This window comes from Panthera pardus, unplaced genomic scaffold (assembly GCF_024362965.1).
Source record: "Panthera pardus isolate Hobbes unplaced genomic scaffold, ASM2436296v1 HiC_scaffold_23, whole genome shotgun sequence".
NCBI lineage: Eukaryota > Metazoa > Chordata > Mammalia > Carnivora > Felidae > Panthera > Panthera pardus.
In genome coordinates this window covers 3,622,359-3,646,300 of record NW_026526799.1, presented here as the reverse complement: position 1 = coordinate 3,646,300, position 23,942 = coordinate 3,622,359, and the positions used below count along the sequence as shown (strand labels likewise).

The window sequence follows — 23,942 nt, the reverse complement described above, 5'->3', positions numbered from 1 at the left end:
AGCCTCAGAAACCAGGAGGCATCATTTGCAAATACAAAACCCCCACCGAAGACCCACCCGACAGAATCTGCTTTCTCACTGCAAGCAGGGGGATGAAAAGAACAGAGCCCGGGGGGCTCGGGGCTGGGAGAAGGGTCTGGAAGGGTCTGGCAGAGGAAGGGGCAGCTGGGAGGGAGCAGGTACAGATGTTGGGCCAAGTCTACCTGTGAGGAGAAAGCACGCACGACACCCTTGCCCCCTTCTCGTGCTGCTCGTCTTCAAAGAGGATGGTGGGGAAAATACTCGTTCTTTTGATCTCTTTAAATCAAAGTATAAACTCTGTGCCAAAATCATCTAACAGCTGTGCCCTTTTTTCTTAAAATTATTAGTTCTGAAAACAGAAAATATAAAAAGTAGAAAGATATGCAAATGTTACTTTATGAACCTAACCAATTATTTCTTCATTAAAAAAAAAAAAAAACACCTAACAACAACAACAAACTATATGGAAATAAAAGGATATGTACACATTTTCCCCCCTTTATAACCTAAATTTGGGAGGACCTCAGAGGCAATCTTCAGAAACCTTTGGTAACAAAAAACAGAGGGACGTTATAGGCGTAGGGAACTTTTGAACGCAAGAGACAGCTCTGGGGGAAAACACACAAAAACCAACACAGAAAAAGGACATTTGTACTTCAGGATAATTTTCACGAACGCAGCCAGTTCTACAAGCATTGCAACTTCACGTCCACTGCAAGATAACAATGAAAGGGTGAACATTTCTAAGTAAAATTTTGCAGACACTTCTTTTAAGGGCTTAACGAGAACTCGATTTTCAGAACTGAGTGTTAAAAAAAAAAAAAAAAGAAACAAAAAGCGACCTTAGATTTTTCAAAATGAAATTTTGAAAAAGAAAAGGCCAGAGTTTGCAAATTACCGTCCTTGTCACTGCCTTAAAATCCAGCCTGGAGAATCACGGAGCGCTCGAGTTGTCCGTATAAAAATTTTATCTTCGTAACGAGTAACGCGAGAAACCATCAGAGGGCTACGGGACCAGGCCAGTGCTTCTGGAGGCTGGCGCAGAGATAGAAACTACTCGTGATGTTTGTTTGGGTGTACGGAAGGATCCTTCAAGGAAGAGTCTGTAAGAGGAGACAAACTCACACAACCAGACGCAACTGAATGAAAGTTTACCTTCACGGAGACGGTCATTTCCTTCCACATAGGTTGTTTGGAGCTGGCCTTTACAACATTTTATCCCTCCGTCTCTCTTTGCCCTCACGCTAGCCCTGTGAGATCATCCCCCCAAGGCAAACTTCTCCTATGATTTGCTAGGCTGGTTTTTAATAATGAGTTCAGGCGTGGCCGAGAATGGCGGTGGCCCTTTTCCCTGCAACACCCAAAGTTTGAGAAGGCCCCAGGTCGGAGCATGGCAGAGCGGGTCTGCTCTTTGTTTCGATCCACTGTTTTCTGTTTTTGGTTTTGGGGGATAAAAATAGGCACGTGTCCATGCAGAGAAAGGGGGCTACACCGGGAACTTAGGATTTCCAGAATTAGGAGAAAGGGCTTCAAAGGATGACAAGATAACAGAAGATAAGGTTTTCAGGTGGAAACCAATTTAAAAGAAAAAAAAAAAAACCCACAAAACTTTCCAGATGTCTCTTCCGCGAAGAACCCAGTTATCTTTAACATCTCACAGATACGGCATCAAAAATAAAAGAGGCAAATAAATAAATAACTACAATAAAAATCTGCAATAGGGTATTTGGAGGAAGGTAATTAAAAAATATACTGGCTCTCTAAATCTTGGTCTTAGTTATCCAAAAAAAAAAAAAAAAGTGCGGCTCAGCAATGAGATTTCATCTAACCTAGGGTATTTCTAGGTCTTCTTGAACAGGGCTGTTTCTGACAAAAGTAACTCTAAATGCCATCTGTAGAGGTGAAAACTCACCGGGGCTGGTGGGGGGGGGGGGTAAAGCTCCCTCCTCCTGCAAGTAATTTACCTTGCGGAAGCTTCAGGGCAAGGCACTCTCTTAATGGCCACTGTCAAAATAGCTTCTAAAGCCATATACAAAGGCTAAAAGACACTTCTGCCCCTCACCCCACATGCAGCAATTTAATTTTACCGACAAACCGAACTTTCACGATGTTTATGTTTATCCCTAGGCATTCATAAATGATAACGGTATGCTTAAAGAACAATTATGATTTGTTCTGCAGGGAAATCTCTATGGCTTTTCTCACCCAATGGGGTGGATCCTCCTTTCCAAGCTGAGGGTTCTCAGACACAGAACATGGGCCTGCGAGGCCGGCCTAACGGCTGCGCGAGAGAGTTGCAACAATAAACAAATAAAAATAACGCTCTACGCAAACCTCACGCTTCCACAGGAATTATTTCATGTTGGTTAACATTTCTGATGCGAATTATTACCAGAGCAAACATGATTGTTTCTCATCTTAGCAGGGATCAAGGGCCAAATAACCCCTCCCAACTTACCACTTTCTGACTGGAGGAGGGGCCTCTAGCTAAATCCTTGCTATTCTGAATGGAACAGCATTTACAGGTACGGATGATTTTCCAAATGAAATTATGCAGGTGTCTGAACATAATTATGAGTTCCCAAAGCATGAGCCGCGCTTGAGCTCAGAGAAGATTTCACCACCTTTTCTCGGCATTGAACTAGAACAGGAACACATTCAACCAACAGTTGAGTTCAAATAGTAATACTTTCTCGGTGAAATTAAAGTTAGCAAACCTATCAGATAAAAAATCAAATGATGACTCACATGTTACTCTTTTAGGTACACCGGAAAAGATAAAGTTATCAACAATATTTACCAGAGCAAAAATGGTGTCTATCTGTTCACACCCATTTAACGCAAAAATCAAAATCCTGACCAATTGCTAATGTTTGAAGTAATGTGGTTTTTTTTTTTTTACGCGACATCCGAGAATTTTATTTTGACATATTACACTTTAAATGAGGTTTTAATAATATATATCAACGTGTTCGGGAAGGGACAATTTGAGAAGCCGGTGTATTTATCACTGAGCAGAAGTTTTAACACGTAAGCATCTGAGTGCAAGCGAAGAGTCTAAGGGATCTTCTGAAAAGATCCTGTGAGCTCTAACAGCAAATTAAAACGAGAAGCAAAGAATGAAAAGGCACCAGAAAAAAAAGGAGAAAGATAATCTGCCCAACACTATTTTTCAATTCACTTACTGTCAAATCAAAAATCTTTGTCACTCTGATGAGAATATATTCAAAAAGAAAAAATTTGTTGCTACATCTGCTGTGTGGGCCCAGCGCATGCAGGAACACATGTTTTCCCCAGCACGCGCGCGCGCACACACACGCACACACGCACACACTCACACTCACTGACAGGGATTCCCAGGATACCACTGGGGCCTTTTTTTAGGCCCCTTAAGTGTTAACAGCAGAGGCCTGGCTGCGACCAGGCGTCTGGCCCGGTTTAAATGCCCTGTCTTCAGCAGAGCTGCGGTGAACACGGCCATAAACCTAGGGGACATAACTGAACCTTAGAGTGTCTGACACTCACCTCTCCCCCCCACCCCCCAGCCCCAACACACACACACACAATTTTACTCCGACAATTAAGGCTGCTAGCTGGCATTCCATTTAACTGTCAAACGGCGACCGGTGGCAGCCCCACGGCCACAAAGAGATGCCTTAAATGAGAAGAGCATGTTTCTACACCGCATTTGAGAAAGTTTGGCTCCGAGCTATGCACTGATTAACATCAGATCTCCTCCTTCCCTCGCCTCTCCGCAATCTTGTCACATCTGGCTGACAAATCCGTAGGGGCCGACGCAAAGCCAGGCGGCCGGCGGCGGGGCTGGGGTCTGGCGGGGGCAGGGGCGCCCGAGGGGGCAGGGGACAGGCGGCGCCCCCCGCCCGCCTCCCCGCCCGCGCCCGCGCGCGCGCGCGCGCCCCTGCCCCCGGGAGCCGACCCGGCGCTGTCCCCCCACCTGCCCGAGTCCCGGCTCGGCTCGGGGCGCCCGGGCAAGTCAGCGCCTCCGCGGGGCCGCCCGCCGTCCCGCCCCGGCTCCCGCCCGCCGGCTCCGCGGCCCCGGCCCTCGCGCCTGCAGCCCGGCGGCCGCACCCCCTCCGCGCCCTGGCGTCCCCGGAGCTGTCGGAGCGACCCGTCCGCGGCGCGCTTCGCGGGGCCTCGCGAGAGATCGGGCGCCCCCGGGCCCGCACGTCTCACACCGACCCGAGGTTCCCGCGCGCCCAGTTCTCGAGAAACAAAACCCGGGGAGGAAGACGGCCCGTGGCGAACAGCAGCTGTTCCGGCGCGTGCGAACGGCCTCGGCCTCGCGGCGGGGGCGCCGAGGGGCCGCGTGGGGCAGGCTCGCTCGCCGCGGCCGCCCGGGCCCCGGGTCCCGGCCGGCGGGCGCCCCCGGGGCTCGCGCGGACCCCGCGCCCCGGACGCGCCCAGGCCGCCCCGGGAACCCGCCCGGTCCGCGCGCGCGCGCCTGCGGCTCGGGGACGTCGGGCGGCGACGGGTCCCGGCGCCCCGGAGACGCTCCCGCGGGCCGGGCCGCGCCGCCGCGCAGGTGGCCCTCGGGAGGTGGCCCCGGGCGCGTCCCCGGCTGTGCCGACGGAGCCCGGCCGAGCGGCGCCCCCCCACCCCACCCCCGCCACCCCGGCCGCCCCGCCCCGCGCGCCGAGGGGCCCCCCGCGCCCGGGGAGGGAGCCGCGCTTACCTCGGCCATCCTGCGGCCGCTGCAGCGCCGGGGCTACCGGCGCGCGTCCCCGGCCCGGGCCGCCCCGCGTCCGCCCCGGCTCGGCGGGCGCCGCCGCATCCAAGCTTCGGCCGTCGGGGCCCGCTGCGGCGAAGTGGGCGGCTCCCCGGGCGCCCCGGCCGCGCGGCGCGGTGGCCGCCCCCGCCCGCCGCGCACCGCGTGTGCCCGCACGCCCGCCCCCTGGCGCCCCGGGGGGTGCCCCCGCCGCCCCGCCCCGCCTCCCCACCCCCCGCGCCCGGCCGCCGCGTCGCCCGAGGCCGCGGGCGCCGCCGCGCCGCCCGGGAAGCGCCTCCCGCCCCGGCCGCCCGCGGCCGCTCTAACTGGGCGCAGCTGAGGCGCGGGCCGTGCCCCCGCAGACGGCGGAGACCTCGCCGGCGGCCGGCGCGGAGGTGTCTGCCCCCGCCGGGCTTGAAGGCACTTGTCGGCGGAGACCCAGACGTGTCCGTGTTTGCCTCTCCCGGGGAAGGGCGCAACGCTCTGAAGTTCTCTGGCTCCCGTCTCGGGGGATGATTCTGCCGCCCTACCTACCCCGGGGCGCCCTCGGGGTCCCACCGCGGCCAAGAAGAGGGCTGCGCCACCCTCGCCACCAGAAAGTTTACTTCCGGAGGAAGTGTGGGTGCGTGGCCCGGGAGGTGGAGAGACGGGGTCCCCAGGAGGCTCCAGGAGCTCAAGAAACACCCCTCTCCCCTCTTCCTTTCGTGCCCCGCGTTACAGCCCCGGCTTTACCACGGGCCCCGGGACAAGTGACTTTGCTCTCTGAGCCTCGGTTCCTTCCACTGTAAAATGGAATTCTGGTTTGACCTCTCCTATTGGGCGCTAAGGATAAAGTGAAGTGAAATGTCCCGGAACGCCAAACAGGAGCTTGGCCCCCAGGGACAGAGAGGGAGGAGCCTTTGGGAGAACCGGCTTCCCGGGCCCCAGTGGAGAAGGCTTCACCCCAAGCTGCTGAAGCGGGGCCCTGACCAGGACGACACAGAACCCGAGGGGGATCGGGCCTTCTCTCCTCTCCCATTTCAGTTCCCTAAAAGATTCTCTAAAAGCTGGGCGCGGGGGGCGGGGCGGGTGCCCTGCTTCCCCATCCTGCCCTGTATTTTACCTACCTTGCTGCTGGTGTCAGTCCTCGGGCGGGGGGAAACAAAACCCATCCTCGATCTCAGGTGGGGGGAGAAGACGTGAGATGAACGGGGAAAAGCAAGTTGCTGTCAGGTGGACAGAGGGTGCCAGGTTCTGGCTCCGAAAGGCGCAGACCCCTGAGGGGGAAGAGGAAGGAAAGGAGCAAACGGGGCGTATGTGGAAGAAAGCGTGGGTACCTGGGCTCCTGGGTGTCCCGAGGGCCCTGCTGCCTCTCCGCAGGCCGGACACACAAACCTGGCCTTCTGGCCACCTAGGTGCCCTTCCTAGTAGGTCTGAGGTCACCTGCCTTACAGGTACTGGGAAGATTCGTGCTTTCTCCCGTTGGCTAACTGTAGCAAGAAGCTTCGCTTGGTGAATTCCACACCTAGACTGCTCACCTTCCACTCTTCTGCGGACTCCCCCGTCCCCACCAGGGTTCAGCATTCAGGCCTTCTTGCTCCTCTCTGTCGCGACACAGCGCATCCTTCAAGGCCTTCCTCAAGTGGCACTGCCCCTCAGAAGCCTGCCCCCCCCCCCCCCCGACCCGCCAACCCTTCCCGGCACTGCTTGTATGTGCCTCTCTTACCGTGCTTCTGGCGTTCTCTAGCCTGGCTGGGATGTGTCCTCGTCTTAACTTCTTTGGTCCTTGCTCACCTCTGTGGCCTCCGTGCTGTGAGCTGCTGTAGCCGGCAAAGCTCAGGGTTTGGGGTGGGGATGACCCAGGTGTAGCCAGTTCCCAGCAATTGGAAACCAGCCGAGGAAGTCAGTTTCCTTGGCCTCACTGTCCTTGTCTGTGAAAGTAGGTATGAAACCCTGTCCCCGGCCAGATTGGTGGGGGCCAAATAGGATGGTCTCTGTTCTACAAACGCTGCTCTCTTCCCTTCCTTTCTGCTGCACATAAAGCTGGCTTTTGAATTAATTTAAATTTGTTACCAGAGGAGTCCTTGTTTGTGGTATTACTGAATGGCCATATATGCTCATTACAAATATCCCAAAATGTCTAAGTCCCAGGCAGTGGCCCATGGAAGTACTTTTAATCTGCCCAGTGGAAACGTTTTGGTCAGCATCTTTGTGTTGGTTCCAACTGAATTGCATTGATTTTAGTAAAAACTTCCACTGGCAACAAATACTAGGATCAACCCGTTTATTTCTGGCTAAAAACACAAGGAGGATTTTTGGCAACACGTAATTCGAAAACCTCAAAACAGTCTACTTCTCGCAACGCACACCATCGGGATCAGCAGACACGTCTCTTCAAATATGACAAACCTGACCGGCCTGCAGGGAATCAGTAGGTCCAGATGCAAATTGGTAATTCCTTTTCTGCAGGTTCATTTAGAATCGTGTATCTGAGGCCAGAAATCAGTCCTCACGTTTGTTTCCAGATCTGACGGGCGTCTCTGCCATTCTTCGGAAACACGGAAGCAGAAGCCGGACAGAGAGAGCGCCACCTGGGCATGACCTTCATCTTCTCTAGGTCTCGACCTCTTCATCTGGCCAGTGGGGACATCCCCGAGGGCCCCTCCCTCACTCTCAAAGCCCTCCTTTTTTGCTTCTGGGTTTCAATCTTGCCATTTTCCTGTTGCGCTCAGTTCCTTGTCTTTGCGAGCGCTCAAAACAGAATGTCTCCCCTCACTTTACATTACCAGGGATTTAAAAAAAAATCTTTATTAAAAAGAGGAAAAGTTGGGGCGCCTGGGTGGCTCAGTCGGTTAAGCATCCGACTCTCGATCTCGGCTCCGAGGTCACAATCTCACGGTTTTGTGGGTTCGAGCCCCTCGTGGGGCTCTGCGCTGACAGCACAGAGCATGCTTGGGATTCTCTCTCTCTGCCCCTCCCCCCTTCATGCTCTCTCTCTCTCTCTCAAAATAAATAAACATTAAAAAAACTTAAAAAGAGGTAAAGTGGAGAAGACACAAAATCAGAAAATCCCTGTGACCCGTTCTTGTGGAGCCATCTCGGGTTGGTCTGTCCCTGCGTGTGGGTGTGCTGAGACCCTGTATCCTGAGAAATACCCACTAACGTTGGGGCGCCAGACAGGTTAAGTCGGAGGGAGGCAGGGCAGGTGCGGGGCCGTGTGAACCGAGAGCCAGCGCCGTCTGAAGCAGGCAGTTGTTACTCTGCTTGCCATCAGCCAGGAATGTGAGCTCGGTTTTGCCAGGTTTCCTGAGTTTTCAAGAGAAGGTGGAAATATTCTGATATTTAAAAGTTGGCAACAAATTCAAATTTTTTGATAGATATGGTGTGAGTCACGCAAAATACGTTTGCAGGCTGAACCCGGCCGACGTGCCGTTCATCTGCACCTACTGTTCCACGCGGTGATGTCTTCTTGAGGCCTGGGCTTAGCACATAGTAGGCGTGTAATAAACTTCTGTGGCGTGTGTATCACTCTTGAGGGGAAACGGCTCGCAGCCTGTCTGAACTGCACATTGAATTGTCAACAGCCACACAGAGATTAGTAATGACCTTTTTGTGTTGCCTAGCAAAGTCCACTAACGGGCTAATAAGCTTTTCCAACATTTACACTCTGGGAAGGCTTGCTGTAGTTGTTAATAATTCTGTTAAATGCAGGATAGCTTTCTCCTTGGGAAGCTAATTCTCACAAGAAAACTTTCCCCAGCGGCGACACACGAATTTGAAAAAAAGATTTTTTTTTTAAATTAAAAAAAGGCATTTTTAAAAATGTTTCTTTATTTTTTGAAAGAGAGACAGAATGTGAGCAGGGGAGGTACAGAGAGAGAGGGAGACACAGGATCCGAAGCAGGCTCCAGGCTCCGAGCTGTCAGCACAGAGCCCGATGCGGGGCTGGAACCCGCGAACCGTGAGATCACGAGCTGAGCCGAAGTCGGATGCTTAACCCACTGAGCCACCCAGGCGCCCCCCAAAAGGCATTTTTAATCATGGGATCGTTGTATTAAAGAGAAAAGAAACACCTTTAGCTACGGAGGTTTGGGAATGAATGCTGGAAACCGCGTATTACAGGAGCCAGGCTCGGAAGCTGCTTCAGACCCGAGCCCACTCTGGTTCGGAGGCGGAGCCAGCCCTGGGGGTGCGGGCAGGACCGCGTGAGGGTCACAGGCGCACGCTGACAAAGTCTTTTGACATTGCAGCGCGGCCAGAGAACTGCGGCTGTGTCAGGCTTCCCGAGGTGGCCTGGCCTGGGTCCTCCACATTCCTCTGGGGACACTGTTGGGAAACAGCAGGAGGCAGGAGTCACAGTTGTGCCGTCACCTCCCAGCCCAGACGCAGACACCTGGTGGCGGCAGGCCCGGGCACATCCGCAGCTCAGCTCTGCCTGGGAGCCTGACTAAGCAGCATTCGGGCCAAGCTGCCTGCTGGGGGGCAGGCCGGCCCGCCACAGGTCTGGCTCAGATGTCGCAAGCTCCCTCCTCCAGTCCCCGGGCTCTCCCTATCGAGAGAGAGACAGGAAGCCATTCCAAACGTGGCACGGGGTTTTGGTGGCAGAGAAGTGATCCCGCTCCTTCACCTTGCACACAAGATGAGGGGTTGAAGGGACCGGAAAGGGCTGCAGGTCCCGCTAACACAGAGAGGAATGCGCTTTTGGCTTCTGATAGACGAGACTGCCAAGTCTCAAGGAGGCGATGTCCGTGGGGAAGAGTGATAAATAACAATCGTAAATTCCAAACTCAACACAAACGCAGGCCTGATTCTACCCAGCGGCTTCCCTGGACGCACGTGCCTGGGGTTTGCAACTTGAGGGCATCGGGGCACCCTCTGCGATCAGGAGAGGGTACTCCCCTCCGACACGGACAAGCGGAAAGCTTCTGATGATGGTTCTTCCAAGTGTAAGGCTCAGGGAAAACGTGGCCGATTTGGCTACCGCTGTTTTGATACGTCTGGGGTGGGCGAAGCTAGCCTGTCCTCCGTGGCCTAACCGCCGTCATACGAAGTCTGTGACCTGCTCTCTAAACAGCTCATTCTCCCCTCACCAAGGCGGCGGGAGGAAACTGTCACAGGCAGACTCCTCCCCGGACACTTTATTTACCCCTCCGATTTTTTTTACTACTCAATCTCTGAACTTAAGGGGCTGTATTTCTAATTTTTTTTTAAAGTTTATTTATTTATTTTGAGAGGCAGAGACAGAGAGAGAAAGAGAGAGAAGACAGAGAGAGAGAGAGAATCCCACGGAGGCTCCGAGCTGTCAGTGCAGAGCCCGAGGAGGGGCTCGGACCCATGAACCGTGAGACCATGACTTGAGCTGAAAACAAGAGTCGTGCGCCTATCCAGCTGAGCCACCCAGGCGCCTAAGGGGCTCTATTGCTAACTGAAGTGTAGAGGAGATGCTTCGTTATTGAAAAGCCCTGCACTCTGCATACTGACTTGATGAATTTGGGGTGAGTTTTACGAGGACAGGACAGGCACTACTTTGATAAGTTTTCCAGAGGCTGGTGAACGTGCGTCAGAAGAAAAGTTTTAAGGCTCATTATACCTTGGGACATAGCATCTCCTGCACATTTAGTAACCCCTTATCCAAACTGAAGGAGAGACTATCTGGGCTATTCTCATAGCCGAGAATTCCAAATCAGCTTCACGTTGCTTTTGGAAGTTGAGAAGAAAGGGTTAGGGACGATGGGCTATCTAAGGGCAGATTTAAAATAATTCTCAATTATTCACTTATCCCCAACTTTAAAAAACATTTCTTTGGGGTTTTCAGTGCATCCTTCAGGGCAAAGAGAGCTACGAAAAAACAAACGCAGAGTCAACCCATTCTGTTATGTGTTTGAAAAAGGGAAGCCATCTTTAAATATCTGACTTAGCAAGTTTATAGAGGAAATAGATTTCTCTTTACAGAGCTTGTATCTGATATTGAACAAAAATCAGTTAGTGATCCAGACTCTGTGGATGAAAAAGGACTGTAGCAGACTCTATCTATGCTAGAATTGCCTTTTCAATCTCCATTTCATTTCTCCCCCAGCAGGTAGCAGCCACGTCCTCTGGGTGGGTACCCCACCTCAACCCCACAGGTGACTGCTGGAGGTAACATGCGTAAACCAATCAGCACCCAGGTGTTTTTCTGGCCACAGGGATTGGCTCCAGAATGGCCCAATCAGCTCAGAGCTCAGGACTTTTGTCTGATGGTCATGAGAAGCCAAGTTCTTCTTTTCCTATATTCTTAAAGAAAAAAAACCTCAAAAACCACGTGGTCCCTGTCGTTGCTGGCAACATCTTGTCACAATAAAGGAAAATCAGAAGGGAACAGCACTGACACATGGAGTTGAGTAGAGTTGAGGGAAATTGTGGGCGGAGTCACCTGAAGCCCTGATCAAACCATGCCTGAAGCCTTTGGCCTTTTCAATTTGTGAATAATTAAATCACTGTTATCATTTAAACCGATTTGAGATTTTCATTTGTTTGTTTTTTCCAGTAGAAAGCTTTTCAATGGATATAGAAACTTAATTCAGCTTTACCAGAAGAATAGTTTGGGCTGAAGGGTGAATGAAATACCAAGTACCCTCTGTGATGACAGTCTTCGTTCTTTTCCTTTTAGATGACGTTGGTGATCCACAAACCCTGGGCCAAGTGAGGAGATTCTTCTAATCAGAGCACACCGATGCTGTAGTCATGGTCTTCTCCTTGATCGTAAGTATTTTCCAGAAACGCACGGACCACATATTTTAATTCTTGAAAAGACTCGTCTTCCTGGACTTTGGGGAGTAGGGTCTGCTGATTTTCAGTGCAGCTAACAGTTCTGTATCAGCAGATGCTCCATAAACGTGGGCTTTACCCATCCGTGTATAAATGAAGAGATTTGAAAACACATTCCTGACTTGTAGCTGCTTAAAAGTACCTTCTTGTAAATGGCATAATTGAGGACTTCTACAAACGTAATTGCTAACTGCACTTGGAAATCCACTTTGTCAAACCGTGGCTTCTAACACCTTGTCTTTGACACCGAATCAGCTTTGATACTGACGTTTCCCAGAGGTGTGGCTTCTAATCCTCAAATTACAACACAAGTTTCAACAGGCCGTTTTTTTTTTTTTTTTTTGTCTGTCACCAGGAGTTTAGTAATTAACAGAAGGCCCCGTCACTAATGGTTTATCAAAAGGCCAGTGAGCAAGTAAGAGCCACGACGCAGGGGACGGACCTGGAATGCTCACTGAAGGAACCCATTTAAGGAGCACCTGTTATAGGTCACGCTCAATTGGGGCCCACTCCCTGAAGTTCAATGTAAGGCCGAGAACAAGGGGCCAAAAGCGAGCCCTGGGCAGAGATCCTACGTAGGAACAAAATCCAGTGACCTTCTTGATGACCATTCTGGAATCACACACCCTCAAATCATTTTCACAGCCACGGGTCTTTTGCAACCGGCTTCTGCTATACACGCTTTCATAAAAGCTAGTGGTTTTCCTGGGAGTCTGAAGCAGGGCGCATAACAGCCAGTGAGTAGCCCGCGAGTAATGCCCGTGGTGACAGTTCTGCTTTGTTCCTTTGGAGTGTGAGAAGCCGAGTCAGGACACGGGTCGTCCTTCACGAGGGCTGGGAAAGCAAAGCCTGCACGCTCGAAGCGGGGAATGTTCTCTTTATCTGAGGTGCCTGCCAAGTCTTAAACACTAAAACGTGTAGGTGTACTTGGGGAGAGCGAAGGCCCTGACATCTCAAAGATGGCTCGATAGAAGGAAAGAAAGAAGAGGAACTCGGGTGTTTGGGAGAGATGCGCGCTCACCCCTGGCAAGGTGACCTTTTTCAGAGCCTCTGTGTCCTCAGATCCTGACGGGAAGGTTCCACACACAACCTCAAGCTTGTGTTTCTGCCGAGCGGGCTTTCTCCTTGAACCTCACCTCTCACTTTCTCTTTTCAGGACACCCCTAATGGATTGCAGATGTCCCATTTGGTCAGAAGCACGTTCCAGATACATCTGCCCTTCTTGCTTTCATGCAAGAAACACCTGCAAATCTTTATCTCTGGTTAGATTTACCACACATTGGAAGCTTTGAAATTTTGGTCCGGTGGGAAAGAGGAGTATGTCACCACCCTCCTTCTTAAGTTGGATTCCATAACGGACGATAGCCTTTGGGGAGATGTTTTCATTTTTCTTCAAGGAAAATAGGAAGGCCTTAAGAGCCTCAGATCTGCTCAGCTGAAGGCTAACTAATTTCTTTAGTCCTACAGAGTCTGTGGAAAAAAAAAAAATCTACGGTGACCATAGGTGGACAGCCACTGCGTGCACGTTTCTCTCATTTTTCTGAGTCTTAACAAAGATGAGACCCCAACGGCGGAAAAAGAGAGAACAACGGGACGTTGGCAAGCTGGCGAGGATACAGTTACAGGACCAGCTTCCTTAGATGTGCCTTGAAAATACATGTGATGTGATGTATTTCCAATAAATGAGTAAATCCCTCAAGGCAGGGTTTTTTTTTTTTTTTTTTTTTTTTACCGCTCCCTTTATTCATTTGACTTCAGGATATTCCATCCCAGCACCCAAAGAATGACAAATGCCATTTAAATAGTTTTGAGGTGATCAAGCCATGGGCTGCCTCTGGGAGGGCTGAGAAGGAAATTCACACCCAGTGTGGTTTTATAAGGAGGAAGGAAGCTCTGGCTGGCCGAACACAGGCTGTACCTTTGAGCAGCACATTTTGCCTTTCGGAGCCTCGGTTTTCTCATCCGTAAACTGGGGATGCAAGTCATTTGTTTATTCCACCAAAGCTACGACGACTGAGTGCCTTAGATGTGCCCGTCACCCCAGTGATGCCCGAGGACACCGCAGACACAGTCTCTGCTCCCACGAACAGCCCCTCGGCAGGGCTGTGTTCCCTGCTGCCCCTGGGGACCGGCTTAGAACTTTACACCCCGCCCGGACCTTCGCTAATTCCTGGATTTCAACGTTCATGTGGTCTGCCCGTCCGTAATCCAGCCCTACGATTCTTGCACCTCCTCGGGCTTCACCTTCTTTCTCACATCTCCGGTCACCCTGGAGCGTATTTTGAACCTATCGAGATCTCCAGATGACTCTCTCCGGTAACCCTCAATTCTCTGAGGTCACTATCCTCCCGTGGCACCCCACGGCCAAATTCTCAACTTGGACCAACACTACAGTCAGCCTCCTCAGCTTCAGCATGAGTGTGGATGAAGGAGCAAGATGGCGGTAGAGTCGGTGTTAGCCTAGTTTGTACCCTGGTGCCACGTGTCTCCACCCTGGTGCCACGTTTCCATGGACAACTCCCCCTTTAACTCCCCTCAGCGATTTAACCAAAACATACCCATACCTGTTTTTAATCTCTCTTCCTCCAGTCTCAGATGATGGGGCTCCTCTCCCTGCCCCCACCGAACGCACCCTCCGGGACCCTATTAGTAAGAATCTCTACTGTATCTTCAGTGTCTCCCTTTCAGTTACTTTGGGCTCTGGCTATAAACATTTTTAACTCTCTCCCATATTAAGGGACAAAAACCACCCTGCCAGCGGACGATTGTGTTCATAGATCCCCAGGTCTCTCTGTATGCACACCCTTGGGTAGTCCCCTCCCAGGTGGACCCTAGGCTTGACCATGTAATTTGCTTTGCCTAAAAGGTCATTAGCAGGTGGGGTACAAGCAGAGCCTTGGTAAGTGCGTGCATACTGAGCTTATCTCTCTTGGATGATTCCCTTTTGGAGCCCAGCCACCATGTTGTAAGAAGTCCAGACCGTCCTGCTGAAGAGAATGCTCACGTGGACGAGGCCCTGGTGTAGGAGCGACCACTCTGGGAGAGAGGTCTTGAGACCACGTGGAGAAGCCGAGTGTCCCAACCCTCCCAAGCAGATGACCCACCAGCTGTATACAGCCCCAAGAGTGACCAAAGGGGAGACCAGCAGGAGAGCTGCTGCATTCAATCACAGAAGCCTGAGAAATAACAAATTCTTGTTTTAAGTCATAAGTTTTAGGGGCGTCTGGGTGGCTCAGTCGGTTAAGCATCCGACTTCGGCTCAGGTCATGATCTCACAGTGCGTGAGTTCGAGCCCCGCATCGGGCTCTGCTCTGACAGCTCGGAGCCTGGAGCCTGCCTTGGATTCTGTGTCTCCCTCTCTCTCTGCCCCTCCCCCCGCTTGCACTCTGTCTCTCTCTCCTTCAAAAACAAACATTAAAAAAAATTAAAAAACAAAGTTTTAGAGTGGTTTGGTATGCAGCAGCAAATATCTGAGACAACCTTGGAAGCAAAAACCAGAATACTCCCTTGATCTCACTCCTCCTCCACTTTCTCTCCTTGCCCAAGCTTTTCCCCCTCGTCCACACTTGCTGTCTCTCTCCATCCTTGGTTTCTGATCTAGTTGCGTGTGTTACCTGCCTCCCTCGTACCCACTGGTCTCTGCGGACCGCAGTCTCCCTGCACGCCGTGCGCCCCGGGTTGGCTCTCTTTGTTCCTCTCTTGCCTGGTAGTTTCCACGGCCTCCGTGGGCTCCTCCCCCACCTGCCCTTTTCATGGTCTTCGGGTTCTGTCCACAGCCACTTGCTTTTTTTATGATTCACACTGCCTCGTTTGGTTTCAACCCGCTGAATACAACATGAGAGACGGGAGGCATAGTTCTAAGGCAGCGTGGGATGGCCTCACGCACTCAGCTGGAACATCGCTCCCCACACCTCCCTTCTGATTCTTTGAGACTTAGCTCAAGCACACTGTCCTCTGAGGAGTCTTTGCTGGGAACCCCGTTTTCCCTTCCCATGCTGGGCTACATGTCCCCACTCCTTGCTGCACTCTGAGAATACCCTGGGAGCTCCTGGATGGCAAGGATCATATCTTACTCATGTAATATTTCCCGGGGTTTAGCACGGTGCTTGGGGGTACCACCTGTGCTCAGTTGTAGGCGCTCGATAAGTGGCTATTGAGGGACTGAATTGCAGAGTTCAGTGTCCCATGGCATTCTAGCCCATCTTAGGTTTTCGTATAAGAGAAATTGGCCTACAGCATGGAAATCAAGGAAGTCTGGACTCCACGGACACGTTTCTTTTGTGCCATCAACTGGTAGCTTCCCGTTTTCCCAGGGCCATCAAAGAGGTTTTCTGGGGCACCTGGGTGGCTCAGTTGGTTAGGCGTCCAACTCTTGATCTCAGCTCAGATCTTGATCTCAGGGTCGTGAGCTTGAGCCCCAACCTGGGCTCCGCGCTGGGTGGGGAGGCTACTTAAAAAAATGAAAAATAAAAATATTTTCTAACACAGAAACGATCTGCTTTTCTAAGATTTGATAGGATCTGCCTTTATATTCACTTATTCCTGATACCTGGTGACAGGGGTTGAGATTTTGTTTTTACAATTTTTTTCCTATTCGTATTCGTCTAAGTGTCCTGTTTCTTTGACTTCAATTATTCACTTAGGGAGCAACGTCCATCTAACTGCTATTTTAAAATTCAAAAGCACAGAGATTTGTACAATTACATAAAACTTAAAAATATATTATCGCTCTTGTTATGGCGATTTTCTCAATTCTAATTTGGCTTCCCCCCTCCTCTTAATTGGATTTGCTACTATCTTGTTGATGTTATTTGTTTCTTCAAAGGATCAGCTTCTTTCAGCTTTATTATTTCCTTCCTCTCATTTTCCCTAGAATTTCTTTTTTAAGTTTATTTATTTTTGAGAGAGAGAGAGAGAGAGCGAGTGCAGGTGCATGCACCTGAGTGGGGGCAGAGAGAGAGAAACAAAGAGAGAGAGAGAGAAACCCAAGCAGGCTCTGTGCTGTCTTTGAGGAGCCTGATGTGGGGCTCAATCTCACAAACTGTGAGATTATGACCTGAGCTGAAATCAAGAGTTGGATGCTTAACTGACTGAGTCACTTAGGCACCCCATGGGACTTCTTTTTCATTTTAATTTTGGAAGGTTTAGTTGAATGCTAAATTCTTAAAAGAAATTAATTTCCTTCTGTAAGTTCACTGTATATCTTTACTCTCATTTTCTGTCTTCTTGTGTAACATTTCCATAACCATTTTTTCTAAACCATCTCTTCTTACACTATTTTCCTCTGAGCCAGATATTATATAAGGCTTTCCAGTTAATCGATGGCTTTTTTTTTGGTCTTTGACTGATGATTTCTCACTTTGTGACCCTATGGCCAGAGACTATGGCCGGTGTAATTCCTACTTGCTTGAATCTACTGTGAGGGCTTTGTCAGAAATGATGTTTCTGCTTATGAAATTTCATCTACTAATTCTACCTTCACATGGCATTATCCATAGTCTCTATTCTCTCATTCGTCTTTGTTGCATACTCTATTTAATCTGTCACAACTAATAACAGTGAATTAAAAATTTTCATTGCAGTCCTGTGTGTGTATGTGTGTTAGGGGTTAGGGGTTGGGAATCTTGGAAGGCCACTTGGAGGAGAATGTGGATAGTTCCAAACAGAAACGGTTAACAATACCAAGGTGGAAAGAGTCACATCAATCAACGCTCACGTCCTGTACTCTTCTGGTGGTTTGTACTTCCAACTCTGCGTTGCAATTGCCTGTTTACACGGAGTCCGCCTGGCTCACCAGGTATCCCCGGAGGTGCCCAATAGATGCTTGTTTATGGAATAAGTCAATATTGTTGGATTCTCTTTTTTTAAACCAGCCTGAGACTCTTGGTTCTCTAAAATAGTACCCGATCTAAATGTTACCCTCATTCTGCCTTTACAGATCTCATTTCCTACTTTCTTAGTGTTTCTTTTCTGTTTGTTATGCTGATACATGACGGGGCCCTGTTTACTTTTGGCTATTTGGAAGTCCATCACTATATTGTCCACCCTACTCATAATTTTCTTGAAACATGTAAACTTCTGTTCTGTCCTCCATCAAAGCTGGTATCTTCTGACTCCCCTTCGTGGCAAAAAGAAACATTAAGCCCTTCTGAGGGCTTTTCTCTTCTTTTCTTCCTTTTCCTGTTCTTCTAAACTCAAAAATCGAATCAGATGATAGGTATATATTGCCGCGTAACAAATTATCCTAAAACGTAGGTGCTGAAGGCAACGAACTTTTAGTCTCAGGACGTGGCTTAGCTGGGTCCTCTGGCTCAGAGTCTCTAGTGAGACTGCAGTCAACTTAACCGGGGAAGGATTTGCTTTCAAGTTCGCCCATGTGGCTGTTGGCAGGCCTCAAAAGATCCACTTCCGGGGCACCTGGGGGACTCGGTCGGTTGAGCGTCTGACTTCAGCTCAGGTCACGATCTCACGGTTCGTGGGTTCAAGCCCCACGTTGGGCTCTGTGCTGACAGCTCGGAGCCTGGAGCCCGCTTCGGATTCTGGGTCTCCCTCTCTCTCTGCCCATCCCCCACTCATGCTCGCTCTCTGTCTCAAAAATAAACATTAAAAAAACAATAATAATAATAAAAAAGATCACTTCCAAGCTCACTCACGTGGCTGTCGGCAGGCAGCAGGTCCCGGCTGGCTGTTTGCCGGAGAGCTCAGTTTCTTGCCACATGGGTCTAACCACAGGGCCGCTCACAACATGGTGCGACATTGCTCAGAGCAAGCAGGGGACGAAGCAGAGGAAGCGGGAGATGGTAAGCAAGATGGAAACCAGAGTCTTTCCGTCACCGAACCTTGGAAGTGACAGTGCATCGCTTCTGCTGTACTTTGTTCGAAGAGCGTCACCAGGCCCAACTTACACTGCACTGTAAGAGAGTTCACAAAGACCTGACACCCTGGAGGAGGGCTCTGCGGGAGCCCTCCGAGAAGCTGCATCCTGCAACACAAAACGTCTGCTTTTTATCCTTTTAGGATGTTTTTTATTCTTTTGGTCCAATATCTGTGTCCGTTATTTAGAAACCAGTAACACTTTGTCCCCGTCGATGGTAAAAACCTAACGGAGAGTTTTAAACTTCACTCCGTCACTTAACTTCAATAACGATCACTATTTTTTTTCCATTGTCACTTGGCAATGAATAATTGTCTCACTAATTTTGACCACAATGATTTGAACACTCTTGAAGAACATCTTCATAAGCAGCACCAAGCTTATTAATGTTTTCAAGTCTCTGCAAATCTTAAAAATGTCTATTTCCCGTAGATGTGAACGACCCGTGACGAGAAATGAAATCCTCGTGGGTCGGAGCTACATCTTAGTGGACTATATGTGTGTCTCCTTTCTCTCTTAACATGGGCCATTTCAGAAGAGATGTATAAAGCAAGCTTGATTTTAACCCCTTTGACCTTTTCCCTTCTCCAGCTGATGATCTGATTAAATGTGCATTTTCTCCCCTTGAGGTTTAAGAATGCATGAGGATATGTGTTAATACTGTTTCCTTTTAACGGATCTTATCTGGGATATGGCAAATCCTCCTGATCTCCAAGTTCAATTCCCTCCCCCCAACCACCCACCCACCCACCCCCCACCCCCCCCCCCCCCCCCCGCCAAATTCTGGGAACTTTTATAACCTATTCTCAATCAGCTGTTCCTTCTTTATTAAGAACGTTCCATTCACAGTTTGGCTGTCAGGTCGGTGTCCTGTTCTTATCTATTGTCTTCTTTTGCCTCATTTAAAATATTTTATATTGGGGCGCCTGGGAGGCTCAGTCGGTTGAGTGTCCGACTTCAGCTCAGGTCACGATCTCACGGTTCGTGGGTTTGAGCCCCCCATCGGGCTCTGTGCTGACAGCTTGGAGCCTGGAGCCTGCTTTGGATTCTGTGTCTCCCTCTCTCTCTATACCCTGCCCACTCACATTCTGTCTCTCTCTCTCAAAGATAAACATAAAAAAAAAAAAAAAAGCCAGATGCTTAACCGACTGAACCACCCGGGTGCCTCAGCTCTTATTGCTTTTAATGAAGACCCACTTTCAGCTATTATGGGTATAATTTTGTTGCATTCTCTTTTTATGCTGACCTGTTTACTGATATAATGAATTCCTTTATCTCACTGGAAACAGAAAACAGTTTTATCTTCAGGTTAATTTATTTGAGGAAGAAGATTTTCCTTTGGGGTCTTACACGTTTCTTAGTGCCGCAGAAGTTTTTGCAGGTCCCATGCTCCTTTGCGTTTTTCTAGAAGTCTTTAGTGTGTCGGTCTGGAAGACCAGAGGGACTGGATTGCTAAAAAAACCCCACATGCCATGATTCATTTGAACATGGAGAGCTCTCCCTGGGATTAGCGCCAAGGGTTCAACCGAAAGACTGCCAACGACTCCCTTGGGAAGCTCCCGGATCTGAAAACGAAGGACAGACCAGGAATAGCTTCAGGTTAGCTAACCTAAGTCTTTCTTGGAAGAAGACTGGAGTATAAATCAATCAGTAGGTGCAGATCACTGATCCCTCCTCTGCCGGATGGTTGAACAAAGATCTCGAGCAGACTAAGGAGTTTCTTATTCACACTGGTGAATTCATTCTTTGTCTTGGCTCATGTTTCCACATTTCCTCCTTATCTGAAGGATCTTCGAGGTAACTTCTCGCCCAAATTTATGGTCCACAAGTGAATCTACCAATATGGTCTCCCTAGTTAGAGCTTTCTTTGTTCACACGCCATTCTAGCCCCTGGTGTTCACTTTTCTTCTTGCTGAAGTAAGTCCTTTGGTAGTCTTTTCCGTGAGGATCTGTGAATGGCAAATACTCTGAGACTTTGCAGACCTTAAAAGATTGTAGTTTGGTCTTACTTGCCAGTGATAGTTTAGCTGTGTGAAGAATTTTGAATGGTGTTTTTTTTTTTCCCTTTCAGCACATGGACCATGTTTTCCCACGAGAAATCTCTCGGCTTCTGAGACCGTTGAGTGAGTGAGTGACCACTGTTGGTCTAACATTCTGTTGCAAGTATAGGTCTTGCCTCAGCGTAGCTTTGATCTTTTTTTTCTTTTTATCCTTGGTTTTCTGCAGCTTCCTAATGATGGGTCTAGGGAGGATTTATTTTTTAGTTATCCGGCCCAGTATTCGGTATGTTTATTCTTTCGATATGAGGAAAAATTCTCGTCCAACGTTTCCAACTATTATTCTACCTCATTTACTACAGGCTCTTCCTTCAGACTACCGTTAGGCCTATCCTGGAACCTGCTGGAACCTCTCTCTCCATCACCTGGGTTCTGATCTCTCTTTGTTATCTATCTTTATTTTGCTGTGTTCACTTCTGTGTAAATTCCTGGTGCTATCTCTCAATTTGCTACTTTTCTTTTTGTGCCCAACACAGAGGAATGTTTTTTTTACCCTAGTGAATATAGTTTTCAATTCTAAAATTTATTATAAGTTCTTTTTCATAGTCCCCTGTTCTTGTTTCATTTCTGCCTATTTTGTGTCATAGCTTTTTTAAATGATTGTATGGATTCTTCATTTACCCCTTGGAAGACCCTCAAATAGTCATTTAAAGTCATTTCCAGGCAGCTCTCTCACGGTCATGTCAGCTGGAATGAATTCACCTACTCACCGTTGACTTAAAACTTCATGCAAGAGTCATGACCAGATCTAGGATCACTGTATAAAAAGTGAGATCAACATGGGACTCCCTTACCTGTTAAAGAAGGCTGAAGAAAAACAAATATGGCCTTTCGGGTGGTGACGAGCTCCCCATGAGAACATGCCCCTCGTGCAGGACCTCCTCCACACGTCCCCAGGAGAGGAGAAGAGGAAGTGGAAGGAAGGAGCGCCTAGTGCAGGGCCCCAACTCCTACTCCATGGATGTGAAGAGCCCAGGAGGCTATGAAACCACCACTGTCTTGAGACATGCACCACCAGCAGGAAGGAAGGCAGGCTTACGGAAGGATGCTCCTTCAGACGGAAGCAGCACTAAAAGCACCCTGAACCAGAGTGGGTGGGAAACCACTCCAATAAACACATTTTGGATAAAACAAATACGCTACGACTGTCACCCGGCCCCCTGGCTCTTAAAAAGCCACGTATCTCTGGAGGTGGGAGACATCCCACCTGGTATCCAGGGCCTGAGAGAAGCCACCTCATTGCTCAGGGTTTGAATCTGTGCTGTTTTGCAGTAATCCTGGGTTTTGGTTTCCTGTCTCTCATGGAGTACTTTTGAACCCGTCAACTCTGCTTGCCGCTTGTAAACTAGTATTTTTGATAAATTTATAGTCCATGGAAGTATTTCTTTTCTTTTTTGAGCTTGGCTATATATTTTTATTTTTATGTATGTATGTATGTATGTATGTATTTATAAAGCTTATTTATTTAAGAGAGAGAGCACACATGCAAGTGGAGTAAGGGTGGAGAGAGAGAGAGAGAGAGAGAGAATCCCAAGCAGGCTCTGCATTGTCAGCACAGAGCCCGACGCGGGGCTCGAACTCACGGACCGCGAGATCGTGACCTGAGCCGAAGTCGGCCGCTCAACCGACTGAGCCACCCAGGCGCCCCAAGTGTCTCTACATCTTAATAAGGCATTCTGACTTCCAGGAACAAATTAAGTAATTAATTAATTTATGTATAAGTTTATTTATTTTGAGGGAGACCAAGAGAGCACATGGGGGAGGTGCAGACAGTGGATCCCCAGCAGGCTCTGCACTGTCAGTGTGGAGCCCGACGCGGGACTCGAACTCACAAACCGTGAGATCATGACCTGAGCCAAAACCAGGAGCCGGACGCTTAACCGACCGAGCCACCCAGGTGCTCCACCAGGAACAATTTTAAAAGTTCACTTACGACACGCAAGTGTTCGATATGGTTCTTTCATTTTGAATTTCTATTTTTATCACCTATGTTGAAAAGCAGCATAACCACATTACACGTTATCGTCCCAACCACACCCCAAATGCCTTATGGATCTCTGGACTGTAGATTTACGGCAAGGGACGTGGACATTCTACTAAACAACTCCCAGCGTAAGCTATTTCCAGCTCACAGGTCTTGTTTATACAGATTCGGTTGGTTCTCCCAGACAGAGGTATTTATTGATGACTTTGTGCTCTGGCTCAAGGGCAGTACTGGGGCCTGGGGACAATCGAGTGCACCAGACATAGGTCAGCAGGGGCTCTGGACCTCAGTGCACACTCGCCTCATTAAACATCTGTGTAATAGCCACAACAAAGTGATAATGTGGTGGGGGTGGTGGTGATGTCCCTGCTGATGACTCGGGAAAAGATTTGAGATGATGGTTACCCCCATATCCTCTCCTTTCCATCCCACAGTCACCAAAGTATCGCTTCAACCTCTCTCCTTTGCTTCTTTGTCCCCAGGGTGCGTGTGTGGGAGTACAGACACAGGCATGTGCCCCCTCACGCTTTGTAGCTGCAGGGTATAAACTTTGCAGATGGCTGTCTTAGCTCCCCATTGTCCCGCCCGGAAGGGAGGACTCCTGTGCAGGGTTTAATATTTGGTGCTAGGAGCACAAAACGGAAGGGCATTGAGAGGGAAAGGGCTCAGGGCTCCTGTCAGGAGCCAAATCCAGACTCCAGGGGCCACGACTGCATCCTGGTTCTGTGGGAGCCTCTAGGATCACGCACCTAGCAGGTGACAGCTACTCAGCCCGCCCACGTGTATTCCCACCCAGAGAGTGCCACAGAATGGGGAATGCCGCGGAGACTGTGGCTCAGAGAATTTGCTCATTCGCTCATTCTGCCGGTTTCAGGTGAGAAAAGTCAGACGCGTAAAGTCCTTAATACCCACCCGGACACTTGGAGGGATTTTTTTTCATGTTCCTCAAATCTGGGGATATGATATAAATTTCGTTTCCCATCTTGTTATATAGGAGCTCTGATAAGTGACTCTTGTCCCAGTCCATGACCTTATTACAAGAATGCACCCCCATATTTTTATTTTGTTCTGTTTTATTTTATTCTATCAGAGTCCATTTTATTTAAACACAAAAAGTCAAATGTTCACGAACGGATGAATGGGTAAACAAAATATGGGATCTCTCTCTCTCCCTATAGATATATAGATATCTCCCTTATGGATATTTATGGAATGAAATACTATTTCACCTTAAAAAGGATGGAAATCCTAGGGGTGCCTGGGTGCCTTAGGCGGTTAAGTGTCTGACTCTCGGTTTCAGCTCAGGTCACGATCTCTCATTTTGTGAGTTTGGGCCCCAGGTCGGGATCTGCACTGGCAGCACAGAGCCTGCATGGGATTCTCTCTCTCTCCCTCTCTCTCTGCCCCTCCCCTGCTTGCATTTTCTGTGTCTCTCAAAATAAATAAATAAGCTCTTAAAAAAAAAAAAAGATAAAAATCCCGTCATGTGCTATC

At 49.3% G+C, this 23,942-nt stretch overlaps 1 protein-coding gene across 8 annotated transcripts in view; it reads right to left on the bottom strand.

Moving 5' to 3' along the window:
• BNC1 (basonuclin 1) overlaps nucleotides 1–23,942 on the bottom strand; it is a 73,618-nt gene that overhangs the window by 27,259 nt on the left and 22,417 nt on the right. For 3 of the 8 annotated variants that reach the window (XM_053888623.1, XM_053888622.1, XM_053888624.1), the window contains 2 exons: nucleotides 8,800–9,041; nucleotides 5,854–6,003 (listed from right to left, as the gene is read on the bottom strand). The exons of 1 other annotated variant lie outside the window; for it this stretch is intronic. In XM_053888623.1, the coding sequence (XP_053744598.1) occupies nucleotides 5,854–5,898 (45 nt within the window). In that variant the 5' untranslated portion in view covers nucleotides 5,899–6,003; nucleotides 8,800–9,041. Of the gene's footprint in view, nucleotides 1–3,631; nucleotides 3,839–4,714; nucleotides 4,831–5,853; nucleotides 6,004–8,799; nucleotides 9,276–23,942 lie in introns of those variants that run through there. 4 more of the 8 variants (XM_019460404.2, XM_019460405.2, XM_053888625.1 and 1 more) reach the window with 4 other exon arrangements.